Source organism: Heliangelus exortis, chromosome Z (genome assembly GCF_036169615.1).
Source record: "Heliangelus exortis chromosome Z, bHelExo1.hap1, whole genome shotgun sequence".
Taxonomy (NCBI): domain Eukaryota; kingdom Metazoa; phylum Chordata; class Aves; order Apodiformes; family Trochilidae; genus Heliangelus; species Heliangelus exortis.
This window is the reverse complement of record NC_092454.1, coordinates 54,198,898-54,217,373: the sequence shown is the minus strand read 5'-3', so window position 1 is coordinate 54,217,373 and position 18,476 is coordinate 54,198,898. Positions and strand designations below refer to the sequence as shown.

Below are 18,476 nucleotides of genomic sequence, written 5' to 3'. Positions count from 1 at the left end.
CCTTCCTCTCTCTCTTCTGCCATCCCTCCATCCCTCCATTCTTCCATTCCTCCTTTGTACGGTATCTCACTCAGTAACTACAAGTAGGTGGGAAAAATATACTACATGTTTCCACCAGGTGGGGGAAAAATAGGTATGAAACATATCCAAGATATCTTTCCTGCATTCCTTCCTTTTTTACACACTCCTAGTTTTTCTTTTATTTAATGCTTGGCAACACCAAATTAATTTACATACTAATATCATATAAGGACAGGCAGATCAGGCATCTAGCCAGACCTCTCTATAAGAGTGGTGGATAGGTGGAGAAGGGTATGATCAGGGCAAGTTTACACATCTCCGTATTATATGACCTTCATATGTTTTCAGTTCAGGTATTTCCCGCATCTGATGTTGTTTCCATGGATTTAGTAATTTTCATTGGATTACTGTCTAGTATCTGCACTATACTGTGAACTTGTGGAAACTTTTATGATCTACAACCTCTTTGAACAGACAGTCTTTTTCCACTGTCTCCAAGATAATCATGTTTCTATAGACCTTTGTGATATCTCCCCTCAGCTGTCCTTTCTTCCAGAATAATGAGACCCAGCCTACTCAGTGTGCCCCGGACCTCAATGGCTCTGGATATCTCCTCACCCATATTGCCCTCCAAACTCTTCCCTATTATACCATTACTATTCTAATACAAGAAGACCAGACTACTAATTGTATTTAAGATCTGCACAAATCACGAATAAATACAGTGGTATGGTCATGTCATCCAGTAATTCCTTGTATCTGATTTGCTTTATTGACTTACTGAGCAGTGAGGTGACATTTTTGTAGTGCAGGCTCACACAGCCCCAAGAATGTGTCATTTATGCCCCCTTATCCCCAGCCCCCATCCACCTAGTAATGGTCAGGGTAAAGGTAATAATTCTAATTTAAGAAACTAAAAATGTTGCACTGAGAACCTACAATGTCTGCCAGAGACTTCCATAAGGATGAGTCAGAAAGCTCAGGGAACAGTGGCCCATAAGGACAGAACAAGACCTTTACAACAACTTTTGGATCTAGAAAGATGGTGGCTAGTGACCTGACACAGTCTGCTGAGCAGCTGGGCCAGTACAACACATAAACAATTTAATCCAGCACCTCTTTTACTGAAAATGAACAACAAAACCTTAATAAATCAATAATTACTTATTGCTGTATTTGGGATAATAAATTCTTTAGTTTATCAGTAGCTTGTGGCTTCCATAGCATGTTCTTTGAACAGTTTGCCTTTCAGTTACATCCCCTTTCTCTCCTGAACAATAAATTAGCATTCATTTTTCTTTTAAAGGAAAAGAGGGGAAAAAGAGGATATATTACAATTTTCTTCAAAGCAAAAAGAAAAATGCGACATATTTTTGACATATATCTTAAAATAATATGAGGATAACTTTCTCCGCGTGTTAGATGCCTATGCATAAATAATAAAGGACGTTATGTTATTTACAGTGTTACACAATAAACTAAGAGAGTCTCATTTAACACATAATCCATAAAGACAGTAAATGATGAAAACATCCAAGTATGTACAAGATGTATTTACAGTAGAATAGAGAATTACAAATGATGATAATTGGCCATGTTCTTTGTCTGCCCTTCTCTGCAGCATTTCATAGGTGCTTATTTTTGTTTCTTACTAGAAGTAAGTCCCAGCTGATGTTAAGTATCCACACTGCAGGGCCAAGAAATGTTCAACAGGCTGAGAAGTACATCCTTTGAGGGGAGTTTGCTACCCTGGATGCTCAGGAAACTGCTTGCAATGTGTGTGAGAGAAGCACTGTTGCTCTAGAGGACTGTAAAGAAAAGGAGCTTCCCTATTTCCCTGATAAAGGCAGTGATTGATCTCTTAAACCTGGGGGTGTTGGGGTGGCTCAAGTGAGGAAGGGGACAGCTGGGCCAATCAGAGGGACTCGGCTTTTCTCTGTTACATGAGAACTTCTATGAAGCTGTAATGATTTACACCAGCTGCATGGGCAGGCTGTACCAGGTTACTCACAAGGTATTCCAGCTATATGTCCCTTAAGGAAGTGTTTTATTCTGGAATAATTCCTGCGCATAAACACATACACAGGAAAAACTCACAGCTCAAGTTAAACGACATGGAAAGAAATTAGGACAATCTGAACAACTCTGCCACCACTTGAATATTTCCCCCCCTCTTCAAAGTACATTTCTCTCCTTGCCATGGCTTTCAGTTGGCAAGGGTTACACAGTGATGGCCCAAGGGTCTTGGGACTGCCTAGCTCAGAGGTCTGGGTAATGAAACGAATATCCCCAACAGGGGAGCTGGCCTTTCCCGTAGGCACTTGCTGGCTCTGCTCCAACCTGCTGCAGTCTCCAGCCCCTTGGCCAGCAGGAGCTGGCTGCAGCCTGCCATGGCCATGTAGACTTGCTAACTTGTGTATTTGACTGACATGGAGCACCCTTACAGTGTGCTAGAAGCAAGTCCAGAGATGAGGGGCCGCATCCTGTTCCCACTTCTGTGAGTGCCAAGCCAGGACAACTCCCCTAACTCGCTGTTGCATGAATTGTGCTGTAAGGTTGGGTTCTCCCCAAAGACCTAAGGGCTTAGGCAGCCATATCCCCAATTGTATTTTCTTGTTCTTAGGTCCATGTGAAGTCCCCAGCCTAATTTCATGCCTATCCTATAACAAACAACTATGTGTACTACGAAGAGAAGGAGCAGGGACTGCACCTCACTTTGACACTGAGGCACTGCAACAGAAGAGATGTGACATTTTCCCCTAGACCTTCACTGACTAACTCTCATATGTACAGCTCCCAAGCACAAAATTGCTGCTTCTTTTTATACTGGCTCTTTATATTTATAGTGTTAGTAGTCAAACTGTTCAGGGCAAGTTCCCTTTCCATCCTGTTTAATCTGCCTGTGCTATCACAGACACTTCAATGAGAGCTGGCCTTGAGGGTAATCTATACTGGAGGAGTTTACAGAAGACCTATGTTATAATCTCTATTCTGCCACTAAGATGGGTGATTTCTGAAAAAATCTCTTGTTCCTCTGCCATCCTTATTCTCTTTTGTCCAACCTGTAGGATCTTTGCAGCATCAGACCTTAATGAAAGGATAGATTTTCAAGTGCCTTTGGAAACTCAGCAGCACAAATCCTTTGGAAACTGGTGGTCTGTATCAGGAAAGCCCACCTAGCCCTCTGTACCACTGAGCTGCAGAGGTACCTGGGAGGTGGATATTCTGCTGCATGGGACTGCAGATAAAATAGGGATGACTAAAGTGATGAAAATGAGTGTATAGTATTTAGAATTCGTAGAGAGATTTTGTTTTGGTCTGCAAAGGCAAAGTGTATTAATTACATGCTAGCTAGGGAAAAAAGAGCAAAGAGTTCTTAAGTCCAGACAGTATGTGTTTGACAAGCCTTGCCTTCTCCCATAGACTAAATAAGCAGTGCTATTTCAGACACCATGTCTGTGCAAAGCTGTGCTAGTTTCCTAGCCTTTTACTTCTACCACCAACATCCCAATGTACACCTTTCTGTTCATCTTCTTCCTGTACTACGGCTTTCTTGTTCTTTTTCTGCTGAATGTGGTGGTCAGGTAGACTCACCCATGTTCTTATTAATGTGACATAGTTGACTTATATAGTCAGCAGCATGCTGATATTCAACAACCTGGTAAACAGCTTCCTTTATTAGACCAGGCTTTCAGGTTTCCAATAGGACACCTTGTTCAGCAAAACTCTTACGTGCATGCTTAAGTTTATGCATGTGCTGGATGCGTCAGTGGGAGTCTAGCACATGCTGAAGATAACTTTTGCCAGGATTAGCATAAGCATATGCTTGAACAATTTACTGAATCAGGACTTTAGTTCCTCAGGTTTACATCTCACAAAATTTCCTTGACTTATTTCTCTTCATTTAACTGGGACCAGGATGTGGCCCAAAGGATGAGTGTAGTTTGGCTGAAAGTCTTTTTCTCTTGACATGGCTCTTACTTAGAGTCCAGTAATACCTGTAGAACATATGTTCTCATTTTCAGAATCCCTGGAGTCTAGGAAAAACATTTGTTTTCCACATCAATCCTGAGTCTACGCTGTGCCAACTGAACACACAACAAAAATCAAAAGAAGAGGCAAAATGACCCTGACTAAACTGATGGGAATTCAGTGCAAAAGAGGCCATTTGCTTCTGTCTGAACGGATGTAACCACTCCAGCACTGACAGCATCCTTGTTCACAATTAGTTAGAGACTTCAAGGACATCACTAGCTATATAAACATTGATATCAAATAGCAATGCACAGCATGGCTGTAACTCACGTGCTGTGCTTGCCTTCATAAATGGGTTTTGCATCACCATCACCTCTCTCACCTCAAGTAATGGAGTGAATAAAGGTGAGTAGAAATGAACTCCATACTTTCATTCTGTCCTTGCTGGTTGCCTATACTTTTTAACCATTTAGCAAATCAGTTCTGCCCTGAAAGTAATCTCTTTGTCCAAAAGCAACCCTTACTCTAACAGTAACTCTAAGAAGCTACTGGTAGAAGGTGGTCAGGGTTCTTTCTGAGGAGGAAAGAGGAGAAAACGGAGAGAAAACAAAAGACTAAGTCATCTATTAGAAGTCAACATTAAAAATAGAGGTGAAAACTGATTGCACTTTTATTAGTGGCATTTGTTTTCCAGCTAGACCTCTTCCTTGCTTGGTTAAAGATATCAGCTATTATATTTGCCCCATTAACTTAAACTAATATAATTTTTTTCTCTTTTTTCCCTTTTTTTTCTTTTTTTTTTCTTTTTTTTTCCCCCATTTTTAAATAGAGTATTGGGTTCAAAGCCTCAGCTAACCTAAACCCTAAGGGATAACTAGAACAATAATATCTGGAAAATAATGAAATGGCAGCTCCTAGTGATTACAAGCTGACCTCTGATTAATAATATATTTGGTTTAAAATCACAGTCTTACTTTCTTTCTATAAGTATCATTATTTAATGCAAGTTGGCTTTTTTTGTTTGCTTGTTTTTGTTTGTTTTGTTTCTTTTTTTTTGTGGTTTTTTCTTTGTTGTTTCTTTGTTTTTTTTGTCTTTTTTTTTCATTTTGTTTTATTTTGTTTTGTTATCCTGCTGTACTTAATAGTAGCATGCTGTTGGATCTACTATTATTCCAGTGCTCAACGAAGCAAACCTTTTGGCTGGCAGAGAGCAGACAAAACTAATTCAATATACAGAAAGCAAATAAAACTTCTTATAGAAGAAAATATTTTTTTGTGTGGTTTTTTCAGCTTTTTCTTTTTTTTTTTTTTTTTTTTTTTTTTTTTTTTTTTTTTTTTAATGTGTGTGAGTGTGTTTTTCTGGTGGGGTGGGAGTGCCATTACAGGACTTTTGATCTGGGGATTCTACAACAAGCGACCAGAGGGACTTCTGCAATTCTTGCAAATCATACATCCAGTCATTATAATGCAGTGCACAAAAAAGCCAGGACAACTGAGGGCTAGAAGGTTTTGCAAAATACTATGGGACAGCAATCATTGCAACTGTACAAAACTTGCTCTTAACGTAACATAACATAAAGGCACCATTGATTTCTTTCCCCATTTTTGAAATACTGTAAAAAATTGCTACATATGGCACATAACACATTTGTACATACGTATATTTAATTTATAAAAGTTTTTCTTTTCCTCTCCTGTTTTCTATCAGCGGAATTGCTAAAATAAAATAAATTGTTTAATTTAAAGGTGGAATACTTCATTATATAAAATAAAGTTTTACATGTGAATCTATGTGTTTTATGCTTTATACAGCAATAGGGTCTTGGTTAGCTATGACACTGGACAACCTTGCTTGCAACTCCTCTGGTGTGGAGAAGCGGTTTGCCGGGTTAGTCCTGCTCTCACCCATCCGGTAGCCAGCGGCTGGCTCCAGACTGGTCGCCACGGGATTCGGTATGCTCAGGAATGGTGTATCCTCACCTATTCTCTCATCTTCGGTTTCGGTCTCGGAGCTGCTGCTCTCAGAGCTTGTGTCAGAATCCACTTCCACCCTGCCGGAAATGTGGCCATTGGGCTTTGTTCTTTTGACCCTCCGGCTGTTGGAGAGTTTCTTTGGAGGCTCCTGTGCTGGTTCGTACTCCTGCGTGGTCTCGTACTCCTCGTCCTCCACTATCCGCAGAGGACTTGGTGGCAGGCTGTTGCTCTCGTGGGCAGGATTGTGGTGGAAGGTGTTGAACTGCTGGAGGTGGTGGTCGTACTTCTCACGTAGCCGTGGCGGGGTCACCAGGAGCAGTGGTCGCTCCTCTTCTATGAAGGGACTCACTGCCACCGAAGGGACAGAGACGGTCAAGCTGGAAGCCGGTGGTGACATTTTGGAGGAGGGGGACTTGGGAGAAGTTGGAGTGTGGAAATCAACAGGTGACATGCGAGCTGGTGTGGTCATGGCTGAGACATACCTGAAAAAAGAGATGGGGAAAGGTTGCGAGCACAGCAGCGGTGGTGATATGAATGCAGCTGCTCACGTGAGCTGGGAGGAAAAAGGCAGGGATCATTTAAGATCCCAAACACCCCCACATATGGCTATCAGGGAAGTTGTCTTGTTGCTCTTAAGCTACTGGTTTGGGCCAGGATAAGGGTGATTTTCTGTCTTGTACTTTTGCTTTTAGCTAGGTCTCTTGTAAGTAGAGTAAGCTAAGGTCTCTTGTAAGTAAGTAATTTCACTTGCTGAAATTAAGAGCAAGTTTCTCAGACAGTGTGTGTTTCTAGGACTGATAACACTCGATGTTTATAGTTACTGCTAGAGACTGGTATGCAGAGCCAAGGACACTGTTCAACTCTGAGGAAAACATTTTACCCTCCAGGAGGATAAAGAGGTCCCACCTGCAGCCCTCCTTTGGGGAGGAACGGACAAGATAGATGCCAGAATTGACCAAACAGAGTATTCCATCCCATATACGTCATCCTCAGTATAATTTGGGGGACCATGAGGGCCAAGCCAGATTTCCAGCTTCTGGCTGCCTGCCCTTCCTGCCTTTCCTGCTTCCCTTCCTTCACCCGGCATCCTGGAAGGATCCCGTCCGTTCGTCTGCCTGTGGTCCTGATCCATGCCAGCCCATATCTGTGTGTTCCTGCCTCCAGTTCCCAACTGCTGCCGACTCCAGGAGTCCAGCCTGGACTTTCCCAGGGCTGCCCTGCAGCCTCGATGGTGACGTGAGAGCTACTGGGGGGAAGGGGGGAGGAATGTGATATCCATTTTCTTGTATATTTGTATATATTTAGTAATGTTTCCTATTTATCATTACTGCTTCATTAAAGTTGTGTAGTTTAGTTTCCAACCCATAAGTCTCTCTCCCTTATTCTCTCTCCTTTCTTATCAGGGAGGAGAGAGAGATTAATAAGAGAGCGCCTGTTACTCGGTTTAATTGCTGGGCCAGTGTTAAACCGTGACAGCTACAAACCCATTGACTTCTGGGACTCCGGGCAAAAATGTTCAAGACTATGAGTAGCACATCAAAGGCCCCAGGTTTGTTTGCCTCAGAAGAGCCATGGAAATGCTGTAAACTATTTGCCAGAATAACTTCTTGGAATGAATTCAGGAATGAGATTCAGAGGCTGGGGGACTGCCAGAAACAAAATGCATTTGCAAGAATTTTCTTAAATGGAAAATGGCTGCTGCACTTCTGTCCGGCTTTGAGCAGAACCTGGGGTGCACACAAACAGAGAGGAGGAGACTGTCTTCTGACCAGTCTCAAGCTAAGGAGGACAACAAAGTCTGGACAAAATCTAGAGCTATATTCTGCTAATTTTAATCACTGAGGGTATTCAGAAGAGGATTTGCAGTACTAACTCAGCAGCTCTGTGCTGCTCTATTCTCTGGGTGCTAGTTACCCTGGGTGGTAGGTCTATCTGCAAAGAAATGTGGACCATATTGCATTCTCAGGTGGGAATGAATGCTGATGGAGAGGAGGGTCTCACCCAGCATTTTGATTTCTCTGCAAAATTTTCCCCTTTTCCTTCCTAAGTTTCTGTGGGAAAGGGCATAGTCAAAGGTGCCAGTACAGAATTTATCCCAAAAGAATATGAAAGAGGAAGAGGAGGACAAAGCAGGACAAAAGGAAAGACGATAAAAAAATGTGACACTCTCAGCAGGTTTGAATCAGTGAAACTCCATAAGATACTGTGAAATCATGCATATTCATGCCCAGTGAGGATCTACCTGAAAACTCTTGATTAAAGGCACATTGCCCAGCATGACATGCATGCATGCATGCGGAAGCATAGTTTGGCTTTGCTTTTATTCTTATCCTAAGCTTGTCTGCCTGAATTTCAACTGTGTCCAAATTTATAATCTAAGCTCCACCTCTAACACAGGCCCATTGACACAAGTTATAAAGCTCAACAATAACAGTCAAGTTATTTAGTTTTCATTAGGGATTTACTTATCTGACTGTGAAATTGCCAAAATAAATCTGAGCCCAACTTTCTTCAGTTTATGACTCAGTTGCACATATTACATGTGATTAAAACAGAATTATTGAATAAAAGAGAAAGTGGGACAGATCCTAAACTAATGTGTAGTAAAGTAAATTGGTTTCAGTAGGAGCACATTGATTTACATCAACTAAGGAACAGAAGAAAGAAAAACAAAACTGGTGTTATGCATGGGAATTATTCAAGTCAGTTGCAAGAAAGAGCAAAGGACCATTAACATGTCTGTGCACTGAGTGAATGAAACAATTCTTTATTTTCCCTCCCACGAGTGAGCTTTTCATCCCTTTCACATTTTTAAACAGACACTGTCTGAAAATCTGAAGCCTTTCTACTGCCCCAGCTGGTACAGTGTTGGTTGCACATCTGTTTAACACACTGGATTTTAGCTAAACTGGTTCAGCTAATGCACCATACTAGTTAAATGTCTTCCGTGTACTGTGCACACTTCCATCAGTGTCAAGTTACTCATACTGAGGCGTTGTGCATTCACACATTTCTGGTGAATTCCCCCACACCATATTGGGGTAGTGCTAACAAGCTGCTGTCCACGAGCAGAACACATGCAGCTCTAGCCCATCCAGAAAGGAAGGTTAAAAGGCAATGAATTTATCCAGCTTCACAGCCAACAAGAGGTAAACCATGCTGTCTCAGTGAAAGAGGATCAGCGTGTATCCAAAGCCAGCCAGCGAGCATTAACAAGTTACATTCTGCCAACTTCATCATATAGTCCAGGCTTTCATGCAGAGGAAGCATCTTCATTCTGTAAAATGGTTAAGGACTTAATAAAATATAAGTTATTGGGTCCTCTGCTCATGTAAATGGGTGTCAGGGCATGGGATCCAACAAAGGGATGGGGTAGTACAAAATAACCCCTCATAATGTCTGTTCAATTTCATTTAAAAATTGTGAAGGAGCTGGGATACTGGAAGGTGGAGAGAGAACAGCCTTGATATACCAACTCACAGCACAGCAACATTTGAAGGCTCAGTAATTTGAAGTAATTTGAAGGCAGTAATTTGTCAGCTTGTACATTCCTTTATGTTTTGGAGTAATTTTTAGTTTCAAATAACTCTCATTTTCCCTCTTATATACACACACATACACACAATCTATCTCAGAAAAAACCTGCCATGTATTTCTTGCTTGCTAAAAATAGAAGAGGCCTAATTTAGTGCCCAGAGGACTATCTTCTACATTCCAAATTCATGGTTGCTGCAGGCAGGCTATGCAAATTCAGCAGTCCCTGGTGAATTATCACAGAAATGTTGCTGCTCTTCACCTCTAGCATAATCTTGAAGAAACACAATAATTGATGAAATGCCTTCTTTCTTTTCATTGAAGAAGAAAAGTACATGCTCCTCTCCCCTTCCCCCTCCCCCCCCCCCCCCTCCCTAAAAATCTAAACAGCTCACACCAGAATGCTTCTTGGGGTATCCCAGGCAATGTGGGAAGACAGCGTGAATGACCTCTGCTTCCAGCATAGAGATGCCCAATATACTAAGCTGTAATACTCACTGCTGTCGGGTACATCCCGTATGGTTCCCAGGCAGGAAACAATACGGTATTTACTGCAATAGATCCTGATCCAGCAAAGCACTTAAGCACATGCAGAGCACGTGAATGATCCTGCTGATTTCAGTGGGGTACTTGCATGATTAAAAGTTAATCTTGATCAAGTACTCTGCTGGACTGGGGCCATGGTTGTTTATGTCATGTGACACATCTTAGAATTAAATAACAGATAACTTCATTAGAAGGAGAGAGAACTAGTTCACTACCCTCAGTGGTCCTAGAGGCCTTACTCAGAGAGCTCTCAGCCATGGTGCCTTATTCCATTGCTAAGCATCTGTTCTTTGTGTAGCAGAGGGAGGACCACCAGAAATGGCTTTTGCTGTACTTCCACCTTCATTTTTCTGGAAACCACAATTAGTCTCCCACACAATCCTATCTCCTCAGGGACTGCCTGGCTGCATTTTTGACAGCATGGACTACCCATGAGATCAAATCCATTGTGATTTCACAATGTTCAGAGAATTCATCCAGTAACCCTTTATTTTCCTTTTCTTCTGACTTTTGGGAGAACACCTCTCTTTAACTGCTTCTTCTCAGTCTTTCTTTGCTATTCTGGGGCCACCTCATGCTCTGGAGACAAAATTCTAGCCTAACACTGAGAAGACTCAGTAAAAGTTTTCTTGCAACTGATGCACATCCAGGCACACTGAAGTCCTGATGAATCAGCCTTTCCATGGAAAAAAAGCTACTTTGTTGGAAAGCTCCTGATCAGCTTTATTTTTAAATTATTTAATAACAACTTGGGTTCTTCTGGCTTGCACTTTGTGTTCTTTGCTTTTATTTAATAAAACGTGAAAGGGACTTTTCAAAGGAGATAATGGGTTAAGGAGTGGAAACCCTCCAGAAAATAGCTGATGGCAGAATTCCTATACTGCTTTGGAGTCCTTAGTGCCCTCATCCTATGGATCAATACATTGCCTTCTTCCCATTTTCTTTTTTTTTTTTTGTCTCAAAAAATCCCTCAGTTTTCTCACTTATTTCTCATAAGGAACTGATAATTAGGCAAAGATCTGTTTTTACTTTACCATAGAAATTTCTGACAAATTTCTTCAGTGGAGCTTATCTGAATGTGAACTGCTGTCTGTTAGGAACAAATCCAGCAGAGGCGAGGGAAGAAATGCTTTTGGTAGTCTTTAAGCTACTACTAAGATCTCCACCTTTAGGAATGAGGCAATGTACATCCCACATGAAGAGCTGCACTGTTGGGTTTCCTCCTATGCTCCCAAGTTTTGAAATCATCTGGGAACACCAGGCCTTGCCATCTGAAAGCGATGAGGTGGTGTGTCCTACCTTTCACTGTGAGGAGAGTCTCGGTAGGAGTCAGGGGTCTCTCTTGCATGCCGGAGGAAGCTGTTGCCTTCCCGTGGGCCACCGATGCCATTGAGGCGTCCCCGGGGCCCCCCTGGGCTGGTGTGCCTGCTGTTCTCCATGGAAGAGCTGATGAGCACTGAGTGGCTTTCGGAGAGGATGCTTTCAGTGTGGCCATTACTCCAGCTGGAGAGCAACAGCCAGGAAGGAGAAGAAGGGAGGAGAGCATGAGAGGGTGCTTTGGTGGCAAATGCAGATGAGTAGTTTAGCCATGGTAAAGGAAGGGCTCTTTTGCTGCTTGGGATGTGCAGCGTAACCCTCAGGTTGGTAACTGGGGTTGCAGAGTTTTGTGATTTGTATGAATACACATGCATCAAAGGTGATTTTGCATTTGTGGGTAGAAGAAGAGGGAAGGAGGGCTTTCCAGTCACCAGCACTGTCACTGATTTGGCAAGTTGCACATACTAAAATTAATTGTAACATTAATTCCAATATCATGTTAACCCAACATGATATTGGAATGTCATTAAGTCAATAAAGCTCTTTATAAACATTTGGAAAGATAATTAGTGAAGTGACATGACAATAAATATTGCTAATATTATAATTAAAACATTACCAAGGGTGCACAGATTTTTTTTTTTTTTTTTTTTTTTTTTTTAACAAATCTTTTCTGTTCTGCAACAGGAACAGATCAGATACTACAGATGCTCTTTCTCTTCCCACTCCAGTACCTGTGGCTAGGTGTCTGGGTGACTGTCACAGAGTGATGTGTCGTTGAGGTGTAGTGACTCGTAGAAAATGAGGTCTCTGTTTCTCGTTCAATGACATGCTCACTGGAGATCACGTTCTTTGAAACGTACTGCTGAAAAAGAACAGGCAAACCTCAGGTTTACAAACTGTAAATTACAGCACACTTTCAGACTGCATAATTCTAAGTCCCTCCTTCCTTCCCCCCAGGTCACAGGGAAACCTACATTCACCAGCTGGACATTATCTGGCGGTGGGTTGGGATGGTGTGGCCCATTGGCCATGTTCATCACGTTATTCCTCTCTGAGCGCAGGCTCTGCCGAAGGCGGTCATGTAACTTTTTCCTCTGCTTCCTGTGCACGAAACACGGAAATTATTTTAATAGACAAAGGGAAAGCAGCTGCACCTTTCAGCATGTTGATGAGGGCGATAATAGTATAACATCTCTCTTATTGCCAGCACTTTCCCCACTGCTGCAAGATCTCCAAATAATTCTGAAGACCGCAGGTCTAATTGCAGCTGGAGCTGTGGGGATCTGCAGAGGGGGAAGGATGTGCGGGAACCTTTCCAGGAGTCAACAGGCCACAGAGGGAAGGGAAAAAGTGTGCGGAAGAGGGAAGCCATTTCTAAGCCACAATCCATCTCAGGAGGAGCTCTTTTCTGCACTCAGAAGGGAGGAAGGACAGATTTTAACCCAGTCACCTTGACACCCTCATCCTGGCCTCAGCCAGATTTCTGACAGCCCACTGGGTTATACTTCTCCATTCACCACAGGGAGTTGAGTCGGCTGGGCTTTGGGCTTGCTTGTGGCCATTGGAAAACATGGTGCATACAACAGCCTTTGTTATGTGGCAGCTACACATTTTTTGTGGGATTCATCTCCTACTTTAGCCCTGCACTCCTAAGACATAAATGCATGAAAGAAGACAAAGGTTCAGAGAAAGCCCCAGAAATCCAAAGTAAGTGTGTGAGGTGTGCCTCAGCCTGCAATCACCGTGGCAGCTCTAGAGAAGGCTTCATTATATAAATGTAACATAAACTCTGGAACCTAATGATTACCAGGAGGATGCCAGGCTGCTAATGCATTCAGTAGAACCATCCATCAATCACATGTACTAATGGTGTGGTCTCTGGCTGACTTGGATGCTTCTACTCTGCCCCGTCCTCAACTGCTCTTTTCTCAATTGCTAATCCTTCCAGCTCTCCTCAAGAGAACTTTAAGGAGGCCATTACAAGATGTTAGCAGCAAAACTCACAGCATAGTAACACCTGGCTCTGCAAAGGCCATGCAGAATGCACTAAATAAAAAGAACATACACACACAAGGAATAAACAGGAAAGAGCAATTTGATTTCAGACTTAATTTACCAATATTCCTCAGTTTTGTCTGATTATGCTGGAAAACTTCCACTATCCTGCCACAGAATCCAGAGAATCAAGGGAGGATGCAGGCTCCAACACGCTGTACAGCACATATGACCTTGGCTGGGGCAAGAGCTAAATTATACACAATTCCCTAAGCTTTATGCAGACGTGAAGATAGTTTTGGCAGGTTAGGACAGTGTAAGATACAACCATTTTCAGTCCCACTTTGTACGCAAGGGGACTATTCCAAGCATTCCAAAACGTACGGGGGAGGAAAAACAGTAAATATCTTGAAGCCTGACAGCCAGGGAAGCTTAAAGACAAAGAAAACATCACTTGACGCACTGCATTTTATGTATATTTTCTGTGTGTATGTGCTTGCATAGTGGAAGACATTTAATTTATATCACTCCACGTGAGTGGTATGAGCAGACATGTCTGCCTTGCAAATGCTCTTGCCTCAACAGGACATAGTTTTTGGTCCATGTGGGCTTTGTGTTTGGAAGATAACCAGGCACCATGTTAGGACACAGGTGGTAAAGGCAAATGGAGAGTGAAGTGCCAGAAATGAATCTGAATGGCTACCAAAGACCAGCCTGGGCTGAGAAGCGGACAAGGGATACACTTGTTTTCACATCACCCCTTAGTTAGGCACCTTGGAGACCTTGGGAGCTGAGGACAATCCAGGTCCCCTGAGATGGCAGAGAGAGTGGGTTCTAGAAGTAGTTTTATTTCACGATCTATGGGTCTGAGATCCAGACACATATTGCCCAGGAATCTGTCCCTAGGAAACTGCATTTCTTCCCAACGTCAGCAATCAGTATGTTTGCTGCTTGTCCTCCAGTAAAGCAAACTAATAAAAAAAAAAGGAATTACTCCAGGAAACTGAGAAGAGAGAATAATGGGAAAGCTAATGTGTACTTCATTTATTCTGAGAAGCCTTTTCCTTACTGTAAGTGACTTGCAAATACACAGCCTCTGAATTAAGACTCAGTGCCAGAAGATACTTCCTTAGCATTTGACCATCTGTATGTCTTGCAAGGAAACCAACAAAATCTAAGCTATCACATTTTATTTAGTGTGTTCTCCTAACACCATTCCAGGATTTACCCAGCTTTTGGGTCTTCCCCTTTTAGGAGAAAGGAGCATGCAGAGAACACCTCACAGATAGCAGTCTGGCATTGCCGTTGTGTTAGGAGGGCCATGAACTGGCAGCTCACTTTCATGCTCATCAGCTGTGTTTGAAAACACTTCACTTTTTGGCTGGAATGACTGATGTCTGGGGCAAATTATGACAAAACATAATGGTCCCTGATGGGTTCTGGAGGCTATTTATATAGAATACTGTATTTCAGGACCCTGACAAAATTTTTTGTTTGTTTGGTTGGTTTTTTTAAAATTTATGGGGATGCCTTGGATGAAGAAAGATATTATTTTGCTACCCTGGCTTACCAGTCATCATTTCTAAAAGCAGTAATTGATCTGATTCTTTTTATTGTTTCAGTCATTCCCTGCTGGCCACTGGCAAAATGCTGTGGGTAAAAGCAGTGTGTGTGTGTGACTGGACACTCAATGAGGAAGGCAAACGATTGCCTTTCTCCCCTCCTTTTAACATATACATTATTAATGAGGCTCACCAGGAGAACCAACAACCCAACTGCCAATCAGGTTCTCAAACAGTAAGTCAGGTTTATACAAATGTAGAACATTTATGATAACAGTTTTTTGTGTCTTGGTGGGGAGATTTATAAGAGCAGCAAGACATTTTGGAAGCACAAATCCTGCTGATATTAAGTGTAATTTATGGTCCAGAGTGACTCAGGCATGTTTGACTGTCACGTTTAGTAACTTTCACAGAGAATTCATTTAAGTGCCTACTTTTGCATTGGGAACGCTTTTGTGTTCATATCTTTGGCCTTTGGTGTTTTGTAACTTTTAGCTCCGTTAATCTTGCCTCAAGAGAAAACAAACCAGGCAGATATGTAAAATTTACTGCTGGGAGCAACATGATTCTAGTGTTGGGGTTTGTTCCTTTCCATCTGGAGAAACCAGCTGAAACTGGTAATAGACAAACTCAGCGAAATTCACTTGAGTAACACTTGAATGGTGAGAAACCTCTCAGATACCTGTTTTGATTTTGCACTGTTGATAGACATAGAGACCTGCATCTGCCTGGCTTGGACCAGAGCACCCTGTCCACAGGTTTGTCCCTTCAGCTCAGCTCTGGAGAAAAGCCAGATAGAACCTTATGCTCAGAGAAGCAGAATTTACAGTCAACTGGGAAGGCCCACAACAACCACAGATACAAAAAAGAAGAGAAAAGTTTACTTGGTTTTGCAGTAGGCCACCACACACATGATGCCAACTACTAGAAGAGCAATGCAAATGCCAGTTATGGTCAGCACCCGTTTCTGGTACAGTTCCTCAGCTTCTAGAAAGGGACAAAAACAGAAAAGGTCACAACATGGAGGATGGCTGGGCAAGGAGCACACAATTAACAGCTAGCATGCTACAAACCACTGCACAGATTCACACAGCCACACAAAAACACAGCCACCACACTTCAAGCAGACTCACCATAAGCTCTCAACACAGTCGTGTGAATGAATCACCATCCATACAATTACAGTTAAAAGTTTTTTGTTGTTGTTGTTTAAGTCAACAAGAATAATATCTAAGAAACAAATTCACAATTGACAAACACTCAGCACTTGCTGAAAATAAAATTGCAATGCACTAAGGTAATAACATAAATTTGCAAATGCTTTGAGAGTTTTACTCTGCAAAGACAGCTGGAATGAAGGTCAATTTTTAAGATAAATTAATTTTCTCAGTATGTTTTATGGATTGTTTTCATATACAATATTGCTCTGTGACATGTCAATATAAATCTCAGTTGTCTTTACAGGTGAGATTTCAAAATATCCGTCTACATTTGAGACGTGAGCTTGGCTTGTAATTGTATCATCAATGAAAATAGTACAGGTTTTGAGCCCTAGCCATAAAACTTAAATTCTTTCCCCCGTGCTCCTCCAAGAACACAGCAATATCAACAACGAGTGCCTTGTATCAGAGAAATTCTGGGTTTCTGCTTGCATCTCTTTATGTCCAACAAACAGAACTGCTCTATCTGGAGTGGCAGCTTGCTCAGTGTTGACAACTTGTTACTGATCTCATTCATAAGAGATATTTAATTGCTATAAAGGCATTAGTAGCACTGGTAATGTTTGGGTTGGAGCTACCCAGGCATTCCAGCCTTCCTCATGCTTGACGAAGGGCATTGCTGCCTGTTGTGCTGGGGAAATGTTGTGCAAGGAGCACTAAACCAGAGCCTTCTGTACTGATGTTTTATGGACGTGGATTTGTATTCTTGATTTTGAGACAAAAATGGGTGTCTAGTTTGTTTTCTTTCCCCAAGCCTTATTTTAATTAAGCAGACTTCCAGAAAACTTGCTCTGGAGGATCCAGACTGGAGAGTGGCTGTGGGTCAGATTGCAATATTGACCACAGTCAGAATACCATCAGGTGATTAAAAATAAATGAATGAATAAAACCTGAAAAACTCTGCACTACCTTTGGGATAAATGCCAGCATTATCCCTACTGGAAGGGACTTAATATGAGCATAAAAGGACTGTGGGGCAATTCACCGGTAGGTACAGAGGCACAAAAGTACCTCACATGTGCCGTGAGTTTCTGTCCAAACTAAGGCACTTAAAAAACGTCCTGTCATAAATACCATGACAGTTCAGAAGAAAATGCTCCCTGATGAGGAGGGAGCAGTCATTCCTCCAATGTGTTTCCCAGACATATCTAGTTTAGTTTTAAATTGCTGTGGGCAAACAGCAAATAGTCTATGCAACAAAACACAAAGCAAAGAACCTAATCTTTATTTCTCTGATACAATGCACCTTACCATGGAACAAATTCATTCTACAAGCCAAACCCACTGTAAACCAAAACACCAGCAAACAGGTCATGAGTACTGTCAGATCAAATTAATAGCACTGATTATTAACAAAGGGAGAGGAGTGGGGAGGGGAAAAGGTGAGTTTGGTAAAACTAAGATGCTGCAAAAATGTATTAAAGAACACAAAAATGTAACTCCGAGAACAGAAAGTCAAAAAAAAGGAAGAAAAAAGGGCTGAAACTCCAAAGCAAACGAGGACAAAGAGAAAAAGAAGGTGAAATATAGGGAAAGACAAGGTTAAAGGGTTGAGAAGTCAGGCCTGCCACAGCATGCTTGATACTGGAAAAAACAGAACGAAATGTTTGGGAACAAAAAATAAAAGGCTGAAGCAGAGTGTGAAAGGATTTCTCATACAGCATAACTCCTTGCCTATGCTAGTTAGTGGCACTTGATCCCCTTCCCATTTTTGCCCCTTCTGAAAGCGCTTATTAGTTAGCCATGGAAATGGTGTATTATGCGGATGTCACAGGAAACAGGAGAATTGTGCTAAGCAATTTTGGGGCAAATTTGAAGTGCTTTGAATTATTATTTTTTTTAATTATTATTTTATTTTTTGGTCATGCTGTCAGCTGTTAGCTTGTGAAAGCAAAATGAAGGACTTATCAACCTGTTTTTCTTGGAGGGGAAGGGAGAGGAGGAAGAAGATTAATTAACAGTGGAAACTCTGCTTGGTTGTTTATACTCAGGGAAATATTGCACTGATTCCAGGAGGTCTACTCCAGGCTGAGGCTGTTGCAAATGAGTTGGATGGCTGGTTGATGGTGGCCTTGCTAAGGCTGCCAGTGGTTTGAAGCTTGTTGCTTGTGTTCGGTATGCTCCTGGGCTCTCACCCACTGCAGGGGAGAGGGGTGCAGTGAGTGTGAAGGGCTGTGGGTGCAGCTCTGAACAATGTTCTTCTCACAGGCAAAGCTGCTGGGACGGAAGGGGCATGGCAAAACAAAGCCCTGTGTCTGCTTCCATTGCCTTAATTCCTGCGTGCACCCTTCAAAACAAGGCCCTCAGGATGATCCAGCTTGACATGCTG

At 42.1% G+C, this 18,476-nt stretch overlaps 1 protein-coding gene across 10 annotated transcripts in view; it reads right to left on the bottom strand.

Moving 5' to 3' along the window:
- Positions 1–1,124: 1,124 nt before the first annotated feature.
- The window catches only part of NRG1 (neuregulin 1), a 285,176-nt gene continuing 267,824 nt past the window's right edge, over positions 1,125–18,476 (bottom strand). For 9 of the 10 annotated variants that reach the window (XM_071730306.1, XM_071730308.1, XM_071730300.1 and 6 more), the window contains 5 exons: positions 15,812–15,914; positions 12,345–12,471; positions 12,102–12,232; positions 11,350–11,553; positions 1,125–6,452 (listed from right to left, as the gene is read on the bottom strand). In XM_071730306.1, coding sequence (XP_071586407.1) covers positions 5,801–6,452; positions 11,350–11,553; positions 12,102–12,232; positions 12,345–12,471; positions 15,812–15,914 — 1,217 coding nt within the window. In that variant the 3' untranslated portion in view covers positions 1,125–5,800. The remainder of the gene's footprint in view (positions 6,453–11,349; positions 11,554–12,101; positions 12,233–12,344; positions 12,472–15,811; positions 15,915–18,476) is intronic. The other variant, XM_071730301.1, reaches the window with a different exon arrangement.